The sequence below is a fragment of the Lepidothrix coronata genome, unplaced genomic scaffold (genome assembly GCF_001604755.1).
Source record: "Lepidothrix coronata isolate B3197 unplaced genomic scaffold, Lepidothrix_coronata-1.0 Scaffold169, whole genome shotgun sequence".
In the NCBI taxonomy this organism is placed as follows: Eukaryota; Metazoa; Chordata; class Aves; order Passeriformes; family Pipridae; genus Lepidothrix; species Lepidothrix coronata.
Window position 1 is genome coordinate 1,016,858 of NW_016690349.1, and position 19,726 is coordinate 1,036,583.

The 19,726-nt window shown below is 40.1% G+C and overlaps 1 protein-coding gene across 2 annotated transcripts in view; it reads right to left on the reverse strand.

The window, feature by feature from the left end:
* Window positions 1–19,726, reverse strand: part of CUNH14orf132 (chromosome unknown C14orf132 homolog) — a 54,566-nt gene that overhangs the window by 9,089 nt on the left and 25,751 nt on the right. The window contains exon 2 of one of the 2 annotated variants that reach the window (XM_017829847.1): window positions 12,768–13,049. In XM_017829847.1, coding sequence (XP_017685336.1) covers window positions 12,825–13,049 — 225 coding nt within the window. In that variant the 3' untranslated portion in view covers window positions 12,768–12,824. Of the gene's footprint in view, window positions 1–4,966; window positions 13,050–19,726 lie in introns of those variants that run through there. The other variant, XM_017829848.1, reaches the window with a different exon arrangement.

Below are 19,726 nucleotides of genomic sequence, written 5' to 3' on the forward strand. Positions count from 1 at the left end.
CCTATAGTAATAATTGGGCTGGGTGTTAACTTTTTAACTTCCCTGAGTTGAAGTGGTCAGATGTGAGACTTCTTTTTGCATGAAAAAAATTACTACCTTCAAATATCTACTGCCAAGTGACTATGCTTTTTCAAGTTGGTCAGGAGAGGAGAAACCTCAAAATGATACTGTAGTAACCAGTAAGGTCAGGTCTGTTATGTAGAACTCTTTAGCTGACTCACCTTGGCATCGAGTTTCAAGACCTTTAACCTCAGCTGTCAACCATGTAGGTCCTATCATTAGTTGAATACTGGGATCTGTGCTACCAAAACTTTCATCTACAAAAACCTCAAGGTGAGGAAGTAATTATCAGTCTTTAGGCTGCATCACTGGTCAGCCTTGAGTGCTTCAGGTGAATTCCTGACCAAGTAGTTGGGCAAGACTAGAGAATGTGTCAGACTTTTCCTAAACAAGCAATGCCCTGGCATGCAAGCTAAAACGTAACTTGATGTACTCTAGTGAGGTCCCCAGTCTGGACACGTGAGGATCAAGACTCTTCTGGGTGTAACATGTTTCTTAGCCCAGAAGCACTCTTTATGTATCTCTGCCAGGCAGTGGAAAACAAGGCTTGGCCAGGACAGCTTTCAGACAGGATTTGGACAGAGAAATGGTAGGATGAGTTTATGTATTCCTGCACTTGAACTGAAAATAAAGGCAAACACAAACTGTTCTGAATACAGTTTGTGCACTTTTCACAGCAAAGTGGAAACTTGAGATATCAATTCTGGCAGCTTTTCAGTGAAAGCTTAACACTGGTGTGAGCCAAATGCATTAGGGATAGATTAACATGACTACTGGTATGCTAAATAAATTGGGAGAAGAAAAATGCCTGCAATGATAAGATACTAAGCTGGTTATGAAAATAAAGACCTATTTTGCAATCTTTGGTATAATGAAAATCTTGTAACATTAAATGGGAGATGCCATGAAAAACGGAAAGCAAAGTCCCTTGGAAAGTGAAGTCCACAGGATAAGTCAAAGTCATACCAAAGTCATTCTTGCCATTGAAGTGCCAGTCACAGGATTGGTCCTAGTCTTGTCAGAGCCATCCTTCCAGAAGGCTACAAAAAGCACAATTTATCCTTCAAGAGGCCAGTCAGGCAAAATTTGCCTTTCTGTGCTCTGGAACTGTCTGGGTGGGGTTTTTTTGGTTTTGGTGTTTTTTTTTGTTTTGGGGGTTTTCTTTGAGTGTTTCTGGGTTTGTTTGTTGCCTTTTTTTTTTTTTCCCCTGTTTGGGTTGTGTTTTGGTTTTTTTGGGTTTTGTTTGCTTGCCTTTCTTTAAATTTTGCTATTGTGATATAATTTTGTCTCTGGGAAGTATATGGAAAAGGCAATTGACACCTGCAGTGCAGAAAGAAAGCTTCTGATGGTAGGGCTTTTTTTAATTTCCAGTTGTGGAATGGTCCTGCACTCTGGCTCTGCTAATCTGATGTGGTAGCATTTTCCCATGTTTCTATTATGGCATAAGAGGAAATAGTTAAGTGGTTTGGGAGACATTATCCTCACTTCTATGCCAAATTTGCTTTGTTGATTTTTTTTTGTAGTTTATTTTAACATAAAATAGTGCTTCGCCACTTGATGTAACATTTGTTCTTTTCCCGTGGTTCTTTCCTGTTAAAATGGATGTGTTACAATGGAAGTCTCTCCCAGTGCAGGTTTGAAGGAGGCACTTCCTATTTCCCTGGAGTGAGTCATAGGGTTTATCTGCACAGAGAAAATGGGGTACCCTACAACCAGCTGTTACTCTGCAGCAATTTCCCAGGTCAGCTTGTGTGTACTCCACTTTGAAGGGATGCGGCCCAGCCTCTGACCTGACAAGCCCTTGTGCAGCCCCAGGCAGGAGCCAGCACTGAGCCCTCATTCCCAGCCCCGTGCTGCACACAAACCCACAGAAAGCACAGGAGTTCCTTATCAGAGCAGCCCTACTGTGGTTTTTGTTAGCACTTGTGATGATTTCCTGTGCTGTTCAATAGTCATCCAGTTTGGAACCAGAACTTTTTAGATCCCTAAGTAATTTGTCCATGGCGCAGGTGGTTTCTGAGACAGCTCTTCCCCACCTAGCATGAATTAGTGCATAGTAAGTACAGATGCACTGGACAAAACAGGGGATTGTTGTCAAGCTATAAGGGATGGCTCTCACTAACTTAAATCAGCCTCAATGGGGAAAACATTCTGAACTGGGCACTTGAACACATTACAGCACATCTGATGAGCTAACACCGAACAGTTAATAGATTATAAAAAAAGAATTCAGCGTAATTTGACAGTCTGCTGTTCACATACAGATACATTTAAAAACTGCTTCAGGAACAAGATTACATTGAAAGTTTTAGCATGTGAAAGTCCAAAGGTATTTACAATTATGCTGTCTCGCACTGTACTAAAAATGTTCTGATTGTTGTCATATCAGAGGTGTCAACATCTTATCAGTAAAATCGAAGCTAAGCAAAACTACTCTGAACCAGGACAAAATGCTTTTATTTTTATTTTTGCTTGGTTTTTTTTTTATATTTAAAATGGTGGGGTTTTTTTCCAAAATTGCCTGAAGGATAGGAATTCTAGATTGCATTTAAAGATGTAAAAATTAAGGTTTCATCTAGAGTATCCCACAATCAGAAGTGAGGCAACTAGAAGTTGAAAGAAATAAGAACTTTATAAGACCTTTCTTTTCATCAGCTGTTGCAGAGGACTTAAAGGGATATTTACTCAAAGTCTTTTCAAGTAATAAATATTGATAGAGACCAAAAGAATTTGGGCATTAGCATAGAGTCAGAAATGAAAGAGCAGAGAGATGAAAAGAAATAAATTAGCTCAGTTGGTTAGAGAATGGGGCTAATAACACCAAGGTTGTGGGTTCAATCCCCGTATGGGCCATTCACTTAAGAGCTGGACTTGATAATCCTTGTGGGTCCCTTTCAACTCGGAATATTCTGTGATTCTGGGATTCTGTGAAAAGTACCAAGGTGCTTGGAAGAAGAGCTGAGCTGCTGAGAAAATAAAATCCTCTGTTTAAAATTGTTTGTTACACTGAGGGACCTGGGACTATATCTATATATCTAGATATCTATATACCTATCCTTTAAGGAGTCACTAGGGAAATTCACAGAGCAGTAAACATTTCTGCACCCAACTAACATCTGTAGGCATAAAACCTTTGTAATTCAAAACAGAAATGACAAAAAAAGAGGAGAATCTTTCTTGCCTCTAATAGATGAGGATTATCTGAATATGTAAAGGAAATACGTATGCAGAATTATAAGGCGTATCTTTAGAAAATGTAATACAAACTTTGTGGGTGATTTGCTTAGCTCAAAATAAGGCCTGTACAAGCAACAGCATCAATTAGCTCAAAATAAAACCTTCATAGGGAATAGCCTTAATTGACTCCTGAAGACAGGTGCAGGAGGAGGATGGGCAGCTGGCTGTGATCCCCACGGTGGGGCCAAGTCGCAGTGCCAGTGCCTGCCCTGCACCTGAGCTGGCAATTTCACAGCCTGGTGATCTCAGCCCACTGCCTTTCAGAAACACTGCAGCACCTCGAGGGAACTCAAAGCAAAAGGCAAGCTCCTGTTCGAGTCTGATATTTCTGTTGTCACAGCAGGCAACGAAATGGATATCAGGCTGTTGATGGAGGTACTTCACCAACCCTCATATAAGACGTGCACAGGCTGCAATTAACACAGCAAAGTCACTCGGTCGTATTTGCATCAATTATTTTTTATCCTAAAGAAAACTGCAACGTAGCATTAGGCAAAGCAAAATATGTCAGTTGAACTGCTACAGGGGACAGGCTCTCTTGGGCTAAAAGCTCTTTGTTAGTCTCAATACAGAACAATTTACATTAGCAGACAGTTTGTTTAGATATATAATGCTGCACAAAAACCAACTACTTCAGAGTTTTATTAGTCTGAACACACACAGTCAAACCTTTAAACGACTGTTCAACAGAACATTCTCTTTCATTTTTGAAGTATTCTCATTTCTAACTATTGTGCAGAATTTAGAAATGAACATAATTTAGATCTGTATGATTCCACAGCTGCAATTGAAAAGTGAATTATAATTAGATATTGATGTAGTGTAGCAATTGCACTGCCTTAAATTCTGATGGATAAACTCTGGAATATGTTATATTACTAGACTGAGAAAGACTGGGACTAGAATAAGACATGCCTTTTATTTTTATTATTTAAAAGCATTTTTGTCAGACTTGCTATCATGATTGGCCTATGCATCTTCCTGATGTTCTTAGTTTGCTTCATACAAAGGTAAGTCAATTTTTGAATTTAAAGAGGTCACTTAGCATATCCTTTTACCAATCCTTCAGCAGATCTGAACTCAGCTTGCCTCACTGAATCTGTTTTGGAGAACCATAAGGTAAGGCAAATGATAATATATCTGCTATACTGCATGAAAGCCAAATGCTTTCCTTTCTTCCTCTTGCCACTATTTGCCTTTATGAAGCTGGCTGAACATCCTCTAGCAAGCTCTGATGCTCCCCTTGATTCCCCAGAACCCGTTGGAATGGCAGTCCTAGGACAGTAGTTTGGGGCTGCAGACACAAAGCCACCCCCACAGCTCTGTGAGACAGGATGGTCATGATCAACTGAGGAGAGAACTGGGAGAGAGCAATGACACAAGGGTTCGTGGTATAAACTCTTCTGAGTTTATATTTGAAGAAGATGAGACCTCTTTTTTTGGCTCCAAGATTGCTGAGGCACTTCTTGGACTTTGAGAGCTGGTGAATCCGTTCCTGTAGAAATAGCCACAGTGTACTTTTCATGCCATATATGCAATAGAGATGGTTTCCCAAGGCTGCCAAATCATGCAGATTTGTAAACAGCAACAAATTAGTGTCAGTGTATCACTGGAGGTAATAATTAAATAACTGCAATTCCAGACCTCTAACTACTCTCAAGTAAACTGAGAATAAAACGAAAAATCACACACCACTATCAACTTGAAGAACTTTATCCAAAACCACGATTTCCATCTGATATTAACAAAACTTTTCATTTTCACCATATTAAAGGAAATGAACCAATACTAAGTACAGACATAGTGAAAACAGTCAATAACTGGAAAAGAATGTAACAGGAGCTTAAAAGAATACATTTCTGTTAACTAAACCTGCTAATTACAGTAAACTTGGAGAAAACATAGGGCATTTTTTAAGCTGTTTTTCTCTTTACAGATAGAGCTCCACAATCCAAGAACAATGATTACAACAGTAAAGGTTTTTCTATAAACCAACTCATATATTACAAAAACAATACAAAGAAGCCCCACAAACCTGATAGTGTACAAAACAGGGTAGCAGAGAGAAAGCACAAGAGAATTAAATTCTCAGGGATTATTAAGAAAAAATAACAGTGCATACTACAGGGCTCCTGTAAAGCTGCTTTACGTGAACCGAAGGATGTAATTTCCATATGATTGTGATCTTGTGTGAAGCACAGTTGCTCCCAGAAGTGCCACTATTTAGCGTATTTTTGGGGATAAATCCCCAAACAATTAGGCAGTATTTGAGATAACTGAAAACCAAACATTATAGGCTACCCCACAAAACTAGCTACCGGATTTATTTACATTAGCTTAACATTTCACTGAGACTTTGTACTCCACTCCTTCCAAACTTCCCAACTTCAGAACTGGAAGAGGACTTAGTTAGAGAAAGAACAAATATTTCTCAGATTAGGTGTTCAGACAGTAGAAAAAATAGTGCAACTCTTTGCTACATTATATACCCTTCCAGCATATCTATCAAAATATTTAGACTCATTTTTATTACCTTCTCACTTAAAAAAATACAGCATTCTGCTTTCTTGCTTGCTTTTGATTAGGAAATTACAGACATCTTTAGATATATCTAAAACAAAACCCCAGCAACCCACAGCTAGTCCTGCACACTGATCCCCTGAAGCAGATGTCAGAAGTGTAGAAGTGTTATTAATCCAGTTGACTCCAGGTGGAGGCAAAAGTCCCTTTGGGTAGAGCAGTGTGCAGGCTCAGGAACATCGATCATCCTTATGAAGGCAGTAACTTGAGAGGAGTTTTAGGCCTAGATCTGTAAACAGTTCAGTCTTATTTGCTCATTAGTGGGACAGAACTCCTCAAGAAATTCAACATCACCATAATGGCTGCAGCTCAGGCAGCTCCCAAAACAATACCAGCACAAGCAGGGGACCTGGGAAGGAGGCTGCACAGCTCCCTCAGTTTTGTCAAAAGAAGGTATTTCCTCTTGGTCACAATGAGATTTAGAAATGCTCAATACGGCTGTAGCAGCTTGGCCCTGCATCTGAGAAGTGCAGGTGTGACTAGATTGGAAATGGCTTAGCACATTGTGGCTGTTTTTCTTTACTAAGTTGGCATTTAATGGCCTTGACCCTACAGTAAATCATATGGAGCTTTCCTATTCTCTGTAATGCCCAAACCCCACTCCCCTCACCTTACCCCACATGCATTACCACTGATTTTGATCTGCTAAAAATAAAAAAGGACTTTGGGTTGAGAAAAGCTCAGTAAATGCTGACTGCAGAAGAGTGCAGTATATTTATAAAATCTGCATTTCTGAAAGGTAACTTTGCATTATATGGATACTGACAATATGGTTTCAAAGCTTCATGGTCACAAGTTACTATTCTGCTTGGGGGAAACACTTTGCAGTTTGCTAAGGCAGATAATGACTAAGATTTTCCTACATGGAGAGACCTTGTGTCATTGTTCTTTGCATATCACTAACCTTAATCTCAGTGAAGGTCAGTCAAGGAGATGGTTAAAAATGGCTGTAGAACATTGCTAGCTTCCAAATCATGACATGCTCTGATACCAGGAAAAGAAAAGAACACAGAGAAGACAAGTGGAGAAATAAAATGGAGGCAATATGATGGTGACAACGGGTTTAAAGAGATGGATGCCGGTTCACATCAGGGTAATTTGGGGAGGATTGAGGCCTAAAGGACTGGGTAGTGAGACGGTCTGTAATTCTGTAACTTGTTTCTGTTCTCAGCCTTTTCAAATCTGGGCAATAGTAAGATCTACTGGCACAAAGCTGATGATTAAAATGAGGTGACACTACTCTACAGATGATACTTGACTCATTAACATTCCACGCTTAAGAAACCTGGGCTGTTTTTGCTTTTGCAGGCAGACTAAGCAGATCTTTGGGAGGTAATTCTTATATGTATTCTACCAACACAGGAAGCTTTTTGAGTTTTTTCTACAATTGAAAAATATCTTCACTAGTAACCTACATAGGAAAGATAGGATGGGTGGCACAATGTCCCAAGACCTCCCAAAGAGAAGGAGACCATTTGTGCTCGTACGAAAGGGCATTTGCCTTGGTACCAACAGCTCAAGTCTGCCTATGTCACACAGGCAAACCTGTCTTCAGAGGCATGTCCTTGAGATGATGAGACACGTAACGCATTTGAGTTATCAGGGTTTTCTTTTCCAGTTCCTGGCTGTTGTTCTAATTCCCAAAACAGATTACTGCAAAAGTAGGTCTGGTCATGCGTCTCGGTGTAAATGCTCTGGTACGGGCCAGAATGAGATAAAACTGCCATGCACTTTGTTCTGCAAAGGCACATATTCATCTGGAGTTGATTGGGTGGACAATTGGACACTTTCCTTCCTTGTGTCTGAAGGACCACAAACGAAAATAGGACATGGCTAGTCCCTAGCTGTAAGGAGGCCTCTACATGGCCAGAGAAGAGCATAGTGCTGACTTCATTTTCCCTATTTTGAGTTGGAAAGACAAAGTAAAACACAAAGATGGGCTATATGAGAAAACATGAAAAGTTAGTGTCAGATTAAGGGCAGTAGGACACTTTAAGGCCTCAGGATGCCTTGATGCCTTTAGGATGTTCCCAGACGAGGGGAAAAGGGCTAACTACATATTAAACCACCCCTATCTTGACCTTATGGTGACTGACCAATGTAGCAGTAACAACAGACCTAACAGAATATGGATCTCTGGCTCTTCTTCTGTGAGTGGAATAAATGCACTTGTTTCCCTGAGGATTAGCAAGCTGTGAGGAGGGACATGCTGTACCTGACGGTTAGCTCACTTATACTCAGATCTGGCTGAGTCCAGGAAGCCAGTGGGGCTCATAGGGACAGAGCAGCAGTTAATGAACCACTCATCTCTGCCTGTCAGAACCCTCACGTCTGACATTATCACCGGGGCCCTGACTGCCCTTTTCCTTTCTGCACATTAACCAGATGAAATTCAATTCTCCAGAGCTCTGAATGCTCCAAAAGCACAGATGCATTTTGAACTGGGATTCTGATTTTTGGTCTATTTACCTCAAATGTAAATCATCCTTAAAGAAAATAATTTTCCAAATTCTACTCTGTGATTAGCCACAGGAAACTCAGTAAAATTACATCGGATAAATGGACAGTGCTACATGAAATTAATAACTCTCAGCAGCCTGCAGAGAAATGTGAAGAGGATATTAACAACTGGAATTGTTTGAGAATAGCAAAATAAAAGCTTCTAATAATAGACAAAATACATAAAACCCCATAGACTAAGGGTTCCTGCTTTCATTTGGCCCCAGACACAAAGACATATTTTTCCCCTTTATTTTCAAATAGATGTACAGGATTAGACTATAATGGCTAGCTGCTTCTATTCACTCTTGATTTGGAGCTTATTATTACAGGCTGCTCAGCAGTTGGGTGGGATGCTGATTGCCCTCAAGTCCCAGTGCAAATGAGGATTTTGGGGCAGGGATGTAATTACTTCTCAGATATCTATGTCCTCACTTACTTGCCCACTCAAAAGGTAAATACATTATTTGCAGCAGACAAGTCTCTCTGCTACTGTTGCATCAGTTTCAAAATCTTTTTTTCAGTTTTGCAAGCGTGTTGACACAGAAATACATCCTCCTCCCTCATTTCATTTTAGGAAGATGTTAATACTGTGGACAAGCACAGACTCCTAGTCCTGCAGACAAAAATACAAAAGGAGTAAGTTGTGTGGGTTTCCCCACTCAGTTCTCCTGTCTAATGTGCCATTGCACCCACCTGCATAATTGTTCAGCCATTAGTCTCTTTGCTGTGGTGACTGCACAGCTGCTCTGTTGAGCTGCTGGATGCTTTGAGAAACAAAGTTCTTTAGAGAGAGTTTGATTATTTGGTATACTGCCATAGATCCCTAGAGGCCTTGGCTAGAACAGACTCATTAGGGCACCCCAGCTTGTCTTCCTGCTTCCCATGTCTCATTAGTAACTCTGCAGAGCACATACAGTATTGCTTCTTGTGTTTGTATGACGAAATTCCACAACAGAGCAAGAGGCCTAACACCGCATATAGAAAGTGGTTTGCTTCATCTACTACAGAACAAATTCCAACCAAGGATTTTGTAACTGTTACCCACACCAGACATTTTTATTTAAAGCACAGATCTTGTACAAGTAGAATCCTTCTCTCAGGCTGATACACAAAGTGCTCAGTAAAGCACAGAGCCCTCTTCTTTTACAGAAGGGCTTCAGAAAACAGCTCTGGGGAATGCATTTGGGATTCCTCATCACCCCTCAGCAAGTGACAGCAGTTAGCCACCTGCCTGGCTCCAAGGACAGGAGAAGCTACAGTGCTCCAAGTCAAGCTGTGTTGACAGTTCAGGGTTTAACACACACCTACACAATGAAGAGGTAACATACTTCACAGGACCATACATCCACCATTCATCCACTTCTCCACTCCCCTGTGGCTTTTCTAAACTTAATGATGGATAAGCCATCTTTTTCAATGGTTCAATTTAAACCTTCCCTAACCTCCCAGAAGACAGAAGTGGTTGTAGTGGGTGAAGCCAGAACATAACATCCAGAAACATGGTGTACATATTGTCACTACTGAAGTAGATCAGAGCTTGAACCAGTCTGACCACTGAGATGAAGGGATCTTTAATACACTTCAACAATATTCCATATAGGTCCTCGCATGCAGTATCCTTGTACCTGCATCCTAAAACTATTTCTTTCCCCAGCAGAGGAGCTGCACAGTTAGTGTGCAATTTAGGTATGAGACAGGAAATGCCTACGCTTGCTGCTTCCACCCAGCTTGCCATGTCACTCTGTCAAGCCAATTACTTTAATTAAAGTTCTGTCTGGCCCTTCTTGACAACTCAGTCTCTAATGATGAAAATATGTATGACGATGATCTGGATTCAGGAGGCGAAACTCATTGTTTTCTAACACTCCTACTATTACTATCAATTTCATATGAAAGTAGGGCATTTTCTTTGGGAAAAACAACACACAAGTGTCACTCAGTTTCATTAGCAGAGTGGTTGTTCTTTGCTCTTCCCACTCTGATGCTTTTCTTCATGGTTGAAGAGTTTAGTTCAGTGCTCTGGGAAAGAGATGCAAACATTGCTAATTGCATTAAGATTAATATTCCAGGAAATTTAAACAAAGCACTCCACTGGAAAATTCATTAGGCAGCAGAATAATCCCACTGGGCAAGTACCATAGTGTCAAACTGGTTTTAATCATGGTGGAAATGTTTTGCTCTTTATGCAAAAACAATGCTTGCAGGCTTAAGTAGAGAGCCTACAAAAACACTGAAGGAAGTTGATGAGTAATTGATACAATTACAAAGGCAACAGAATATTAGAAAATGGTTGGGGACAGGACAGTACATTAAGCAATATTTTCATGGGTCCTACATGTTCATACACTAGACCTTGTCCTGCTTGATTCTGCACTGGGAACTTCTCTGCAGCTTTCCAGCCTCATTTAACAGCTTTCTTTCTGCTCAGCAAGGAGGGGTGTAAGAACAGGCAAAGTACACTATTTATGCAGTTCCCCTGTTTTTCACTTTCCTCTGCCTATGAAGGAATCGATAGCTATTTTAGCACTGTGGAAAACATAATTTTTCTGTAATTTTTACAACTAAAGCTATTTTGTTAGACAGAATTTTCTTTATTTCCCTCTGATTTTCTAGAACTGGGCTTCTCAAACTTTACCTCAGCACAGGTTTTGTCTGTCCTCAACCATTTTCACAAAATCCTGCCTCCAAAGAGGAAAATAACAACACGCAGAGAAGCTTGTCATTGTTTTTCTCAGCCTCAAAATAACTTAGTTTCTTTTCTCCCCACTGCTATCTCTGTTTGCAACTACACAGTGACTACTGAGTGGTTATAAATACTGATTTTGGGCATGCTGCTTTGATTCAAGTAACTGTCCACCAGCCCTGCAGGAAAATGGGTTTAAACAGAAAAGAAGAAAATCCAAACCTCTCTATACATTCAGCAGCTCTTAGTCCAGCCTCAAGCTCAGTGGCAGGCTAGTGTCAAAAATAGTCTCTGTGCCTGAAGACAAGGCATTCTGGAATCAGGGTAGTAGCTATATGAGACAGAAAACCTAGACAGTACATGCAGACATAGAAGAAGAATTTGTCTGCTACTCTCAAAGCGTCATTTTATATATTTATGTTTAATTTTCAAGGGGGAGGAGGGAGATTTTTAATAGAGCTGATTTTGTTCCTTTTCCTCAAGATTTTATATTTCTCAAGCAAATAAGGCTACAGTTTGTTTTAAAAAGATACAGCTCTTGAAAAGGAACTGCCTATGAAAGGAACAATGCAATGAAAATGTTTTCCCTCAATAGAACAAATCTAAATAATCAGAGTCATTACCTACAGCAGGTTGTATAAAAATCATTTCCAGAATCCTCACCAGAACTCAGAGATATATTAATACTGAAATATAAGCACTTGCATATCTGTCACTGATAACCTTTTTTGTGTTGTTTCTACCCCATGACACACCTGATTGATGTATTCATTCCCTTGTGAGTGCATAAGTGTCCAATCTTTCTTTCAATTTTATCTTACTCATAACCATCAGCCTTCCCAATTTTCCCACATTCTTTCATTAGATTAATAACCTTATGAAAGTACAGAGCTGCTGTAAGAAATCTGGACTACACTGAAATGAGATGAAAAGCATGGCATTAAGCCTTTGTTTCTTGGAAGGGACAGATATACAAACCACAGCAATTCAGTACCCCTAGACAGAAATGGGAGCTTGTGCTTCTGCTCTGTTTATAATTTCCTCCCCTGGAATAGGGAGGGTCTGCAGAGCAGCAATAGCTGTGCCTTCTCCCAAACAGACAGGTTCAGCATCATTTCATCAATTATCAGCTCTAGTAACTGGTACTGGAAGGCAAGTCCTAGATAGCTGCCTCTGCCTGTCAGAGCTCTAAGACCCATGATTTTCAACACAGCCTAGGAGCATATGCACATGCTGAAGACTCACACATGATGAACCTGGACTTCATCAGAACCAAGCCAATGCCAAGCATTTAATCCATCTAGAAAACTAAGATGTGCAGAAAACATGACATGGAACAATTCCATAGAACATTATACCACAGTAAAAAAATACACAAAGAAAGAGCTGACAAACAGTAGAAGAGCTGCTAGAAAAATCTACAGTAGAAAATAAGCACTTTCTAAATAAATATCACCTTCTCTGTATTTACTACACCCAAGTTGATCTCTCTTTTATTACATTTCTATACAAAACTTATATTGGCTCTTCAGTTAAAGCTCTCACTTCCATACAACTTGCATCCAAACTTTCTGCCATGAAGATTTAACATGGTTAACTTGCATTTCATTTCCATAACCGTGGCAGCACCTAATCAACAAAGTCCCTACCTATATGTATTTATATTGATATACATGTATATATACACACATACATACATACATACACATGACAAATACTGTTGAAGTTTTCCTCTCTTCCAGTGCTTATAGTGACAGTCATCCTAGAAGGTGAAGGCATACACCACTCCCACAACCACAATATTTCCAATTGTTGCTATTATTGCAATCCATAACAATATGGCATCATTTGAAGAACGGGATGTCTCTTCTGGTGGATTCTGCATGGACGAAGCTGCATGGACGTTGGCTGATGAGTTAAACAAGGAGTACTCTGTACTAAAGTCCTCGTTGGGTGAGTCCATAAAGGCTCCTCCCATAACAGGAAGCTGTGAAGAAAGATATGGCAAAATCAGACTGTGGGCTAAAAAGTGCTTTTGCATTGTCTCAAAGTAATAACAAAAAACTAACCATTAGCTAACCTGCAAAATCACTGAGATTTCATGTATGTGGTGCTTACCTGTCAGGAATACCACAGACACACACACACACACTGTACAGTGTCTCTCCCATTTCTGTCAGAGTCAATATTATTGCAGAAAACCTATGTATATTACAAAGATCTGCTTAGCAACCACAGGAACTGCAACTGTTATGTACTGTAGAAAGAGATAAGCAGTGTGGGTATGCTGTAGCCCCAAGTCTCTTCTTTACTGCATAACTAAACTCCTGGAGGACTGTAGTAGGTAGGTAGGCCAAAGCCATGGCTTTACTGGATTAAAAAGAAACAAACAGAGCTGTACACATATATCTCTCTGTCAGCTTGACCAGAAGGAAAAAATTCCATCATTCTGACAAGTGGTTTGATATCGACCAATGAGTAAAAACTACATATCAGTGCATCCTACCTACATTCTCCTTCCTTTCAGATTTGGTAGGAGTCCAGGGCTTCAGGGAAAGCTGAAAAAAAAGTCTGAGAATATTGTCCTTAAAAAACACCCTCACTGCAACACCAACCAACCTTTCCTTCTTCACAATGGTTTCCACACTGCTGCTGTCACCTTCCAACCTTTAGACACAATTACAATCTCCTGTTTTACACCCTATTTGTTAGTGCTGTTGGGGTTTTGGTATTATTCTTCACCTTTCTCAACAAGGTTCTCTTCTACTATAACTTCAACACTACTGCTGAAGGCACCACGGCCTATGAGTAACAGAGGAACAAGCTTTGCCTTCATTCAGCCACATCACATAAGGCTGCTATATCCTCAGCCCTAAACTGTCATGCCCAATACTCACTGGGGTGAAAAATCAATCTCTTTTAAAACCCTGTCCTTCAGCTTCTGCATCACATTTTGACTCCCCCAGTAACCTCTCCCTTTGGTGCCAAACTACATTCCTTCTGGTTGTGTGCAGCTATGCTATGGAGGCTACTGAACAGGACAGGATGTGATGATAAACCATCTTTCCACCACGTTGGCTGTAATCTACAGATTACAGTAAAAAAATTGAGAATTTTGAGAATGAAGTATTTTTTTTTGTTTGCCAGGCATAACATTTTACAGAGATACAAAAGACAGGCTCTTTTTCAAAGCTGACTACTGAACAAATTTCATCTGTACTAGAAAATATCATGTCACATTCAAAATTAAACAGAGAATGATGAAACAGTGGATATGTCATACTACCTAATCCACATTAAATAAAATTATCTTTGATATCAAATATGATTAGACAAAAGCAGTTCACAAGAATTCAAGCAGGAAATTGCAAAAGTAGTTTGATACATTCTCCCTGCATCAAAGGTTTTGTCCTGTCAGTTTTGACACAGTGTCCTTTAAAGAAAACAAGACCTTCCATTTCGAAAGCCCACCTTGATGTTTTGAATCCAATTCCATCAGCCTTTTTTATGTTGGGATTTGATAAGGAAAACATTCCAGTTTAATCAAAATTTCTTTTTATGTAGTGATTGCCATAGAAGGCGATTCTGACTTCAAACAGAAGTGTATTTATGCAGCGATGATGCTACTTAACAGTTATGGAGACTCTGAAGATCTTTGCAGCAAATGATGGCCATACATTTACTATACTGGCAGCAAAATGCTCAATCAGAGGTACTTGCCTCCTTAGCAAACCATTTTAAGGGTATCAGCATTTAGGACGGTCAAGTCTGCAAAATCTTTCAACTGGAACAATCATCCAAAATACAAAGGTACACACATATCTGCATGTGCCCAAGACAGTGGGAGGTCATGAACACTGTTCTGGTGAGTGACACCCATTTTTGGGGCCACACATTCTGTGCTCTCAATGAGTAACTTGAAATGACAAGCTTCCATCCTGTTAGTCCAGCTGGTGCTGTCACAAAGGCAGGGAGCATCCGTGTAGCAGCACAGCTACACAGCACACTGTAATTTATGTTGAATATGAATCTCCTTGTACTGTCTGAGGCTCAAACAAGCTGTCTGCACCATCTGAGGGGAACACGTGGTGAAACAGCTCATCTGAATCTCCGAAAACCTTGAGGTGACCTGATAAAAAGCACCGACATTCAGCACATGGCACAGGCTCTTTCTGTAAAACTGACTTCCAGTTTTTTTGTTTGTAGGTCAGTAGCACTTCACTAAAGATCTGGAAATAAACCTTACTGCCAATTTCCCATTTGGACAAATCATCTCTTACTAAAATGTGGATTCTCACTGCTAAAATGGCCTCATATAAGAGCACAGGAATGGCCATATGGTGTCAGACAGAACGTCCATCTCCCTTGTGTGTTAGCTCGAACAGTGGCCATAAATAGATGCTTAGGAAAGAGAACAGCACAACAGGACAACCATGTCTGATATTTCCCCTTAAGAACTTACAGCCTCCAACTGTTTTCATCTTAGGAGGTTCATAAGCCTGATACTACTGCTATGGATTTAATAACTTGCAAAGAATTTTGCTACCATGAACTTGTCCAGCCTCCACCTGAGCTCATCTGAAGCTGAGCATCCTTCTCAGTCTGGCCTATTAGTGCCACTTAACAGTCAGGGTTACCCAGTGATTAGAGCCATGAAATCATCCTTGGGAGATATGCCATCTCTCCACGGGAGAGAGAGAAGCATGGATGATTAGTACCAACTGCAATCTATCATTTTGGTAGATTAATTTCAGTGAGATGAATCTCATCCTCAGTCTTGATGTCTTTGTTCTCCCAAAATGTACAGTATCTTCCTTCTGCAGTCTTATTTGAGATATTACATTAAAGACTGTGAGACCTTCACACTCAACACTAATGGGAGTTGCAAAGTGCCTGTGAATAACAGCAGGCTAAGTTCAGACAGCCTGCAATGCACTCTGTGACTGCTCTGTTTTTCTGCCCATACCTCTACAAAGCAAATATACACCAATTTGCATAATCCAAAACTTTCACCCATGTCACTGCCATTACAGTGACCTGCAGTCTGTTTTAGCCTCAGAGGGTATTTATAGTTCAGGCAAAGCCGTGCAGAGCCTCTGCCACCCTCTCCAAGAGCTCTGGGCAAGGAGGCCAGGGCAAAGGGTTAACTGGGAAACAGTGAGGGATATGACAGGAGCAGATGGTGAGGGGGAATGCTGAAGCACACTGTTTGAAAATTAAACTCTTTTCCTAGTGACTATGTCGACATTGTTAAGTAGCACTAATAGTACATCGCTTCCTAAATGGCTTATGGGACTGGCAAAGAAAGAATTGATACCATTAAATAGCAACAGGCAGAAAACCAAATAGCAAAATGTCAAGTGGTAATGAGAACACCCACTGCGCTGAATACCTCCTACTGACATGCCTTCGGGTCACAAGGAGAACAAGGCTCTTGAACAGTTACATGATACTCTTTGCATTTAGCAGAAAAATCCTATCTTATAACTAAAATGACTCATAAGAGGAACAACCAACACATCAGGCATCAGTCACTGATACTCTAAAAATGACAGCTTTCTTAAGTAGCATCACATAAAATTCATCACTTAGCAATAACATTGCTCCATTTCTTTAAGAATCAGGTGTCAGTCATTTCTTCACAGTCAGCTAGGGAAGTGTAACACTTAGCTGCTGCTACCTTATTGGGAACCCAGGCCCAGCACAGGTGTTTGAAAGTGTAGCTGAATCTTCTACTAGGCATCTTCCAGAAACTAAGAAACCTCAGCAGCAGCAGCTTTAACAGCTATGCTGTATCTTTGCCCTGGCCTTACCAACACCACTCTAAGAATGGGATGCTGGGAGGTAAAATGACACCCCAGCTCAGGTGTTGTTTTGTAAAATCCCTGTTGCTACTTCAGAATACCTGACTTTCCAGTGTTTCATTTTGGTTAAATTTCAGATAGCATATTTTTACATGACAGTATTGTCTGAATACCTAAAGTGAAATTATTATTTTCTTCTGCCCTGGCAGAGTGTGATTTGCATTGCATATTTCTGTCTGAAAATCTTCCACCTGCAATCACAAATCAATCTAACACAGTTGCTGAAGGCAGCAGCAATATACAGGTTCACAAAAGCATCACAACAACATCTTAATTCTTAAGCTCTTTTTAAAGAAATGTTTTGTACTAAGGAGATACCCAACATAACCAATATTCTCCCCACACTAATTCTCTTGTGTCTCAGAAAACCACGCATATATATATGTTCTCCTCATCTAAAGCATGCACTGTAGATGAAAATGTCCTGGCAACTATTGATTTACTGCTAATATCTAGAGAACCAAGTTCTTCTGTACACCATCTGCCTGAATATCACCCTACTGTTTACAATGCAAAGACCGGGTCCACAGTGACAATCGAGACAGTTGTTCCATGTTCACTGCAAGTAGATTAGTTTGAACACATTAAACCCACACACAAAATTAAACACCACCTAAGGCAGTCTCTTTAATTTAATTAAATAGGCCTAATTCTGAAGAGGGAGGGTCCATGCAAATGTTTACGCAGTTAACTTCAAATTCTCATTTTAATTAATTCAGTTTCCTGCTTCACCCTGAAATCACAGACTTAGGTTGACAAGCTTTGGAAAAACAGCTGCTTATTTTCAAGACAGAGTTGTCAAAATGTTCACCCTACCAGTGGCAATCGAAAATTTTCACTCCAACTTGGAAGCATCAGGATTTCATCTGTTATTTTAATCTTGTTAAAAACATTCCATTATATCAATTCTACCAATCTCTGCTTTTCTTCCAATTCATTATATTCCTAGGACCTGTGTATTACTTCCTCCACTGCTTCCCCAGACCATGCTAGGCTAGATACTATGTCTTCATCCTTTTAGATGACATCAGTATTCACAGTTGCTCCTTATCAGCAGTATCTCAGATGCCAGAAGTTCAAGCCTTGCTGTTGAATCACACAAAGAGCTGCCTTCATCAACAGGTGTCTAGGAAGAAACAACCCAAGATGTTCCAAGATGCTGTAGCAGACACTTCAATGCTGAGTTTGCTCTTGGCTGTAGAAACGAGTTTCCCTTAACTAAGGAACTGGATCATTGGCCCCAACCTACCCCTCAAGTGAGCACACATCCTGTGCAGGCTGGAGCACCTCTCTGTGGAAAGTTCCTCTGCTGAAAAAGCTGCAAAAAACAGTGTAAATAACTGGGATGAAGATAAGTGAATTTTTCACTCTCATATTTCTGCATAGGTAGCATCCAAGATGCCCTAATGATAAACATGCTGTGATTCCATTCCTGCAATTTACATCTGTCTAGTGCCTCCTTGAAATGATTTTTACTATTTCAAAGAATCTTACTGCTTTTAAACTATTATTCTTGACCAACTGCTGTTGGATTTCATCTTCCAAAAATGTTGACTGAGAACAAACAAAAGCCTTTCTAATTAAAAAACCTGACAGTAACTGACAAGTCTCAAAGGAAACAGAGGAGTTTTTCATCCTATTCCTGGTCCCAAGAATTCTTCCTCTCTTTCCATGCCAGCAATGATGCAACAAGTAAAAGAGCATGCTTTGTCAGAGTTGAACAAAAATACAAATTTGTGCGAAGAAGTTGCAACTGTAAGTTACACATAATTTTTATTGTGAATCTGTATACCCTCAATTGGAGGGAGTGGTAAATATCACAAAAGCCTGCAGGATAATCAAGTGGATGTGCATTAAACTATCTGAATGTCTCTGGAACAACTATTAAAGCAGGAGCACTAGCTGATCTTCCACATAACTAATCCAACTAATGCTAGCATCCTATTGTGGACACCACGCTGGGGAAGTAGAAGATGCCTGGGTCTGGTACAATTATAACTGTCATGCTTCCAGGAGAACATGCACACAAAAGTATAAACAGAGGGAACCAGAAAGACAAGTATTTATCAAAATGGAAAAACTCAGAAGGAGGCTATAAAACCAACCATCGATGTTATAATGAGTAGAAGCTATTAAAATCTGTTTATAATTTCCAAAAAAGGCAAAACAGAGGACCCTTTCAGATCACATGTAGTCATACCGGGAAACTCAGAGAAAGCAGGAATTCCTTTAGAGATAAGAGCAATCAGTTTAATACAGAACGTGATTCTGGAAGGGCTTCAAACAGCAAGCCTTTGAGTTTAAAGTCTTTAATCATACATGAAAAGAAAAGGTACTGATTATCCCACCTACTGCTTCCAATATTTTTGGCACTGGTAATTTCAAAGCCAAACTACCGAATTTAACTGGGCTTAATGGTCTCCTGCTCTGATCCAGGCTGGCAATTTCTTTCTGGTGTCAGAGAAAACCAAAAAAACCCCAAATCAACCAAACAAAAAAAGAATAATTAGGGGGAAAAGAAAGGAACAGTGGCTTGGGCATAATGTTTTGGTGTGTCTCAAGGGACAGTTTTGCTCTAAGGATGCAAGTCTGTATCACTGACAGAAAGCAAGCACACATCTGCACGGTATCAGTGGCAGTTTCAGTTCCTAAGCAGAGAATAAGTGGTTTTCCATGCGTCAGAGGATAAAGAGGACAATAAGAGTTACCCAAGCTGATTGTAATGGCACTTCATATCTGCGTAAGGAAAAGGCATTTCCATCATAAACAGAAAAGCCAAATTATGAGGTGTAAGCAGAAA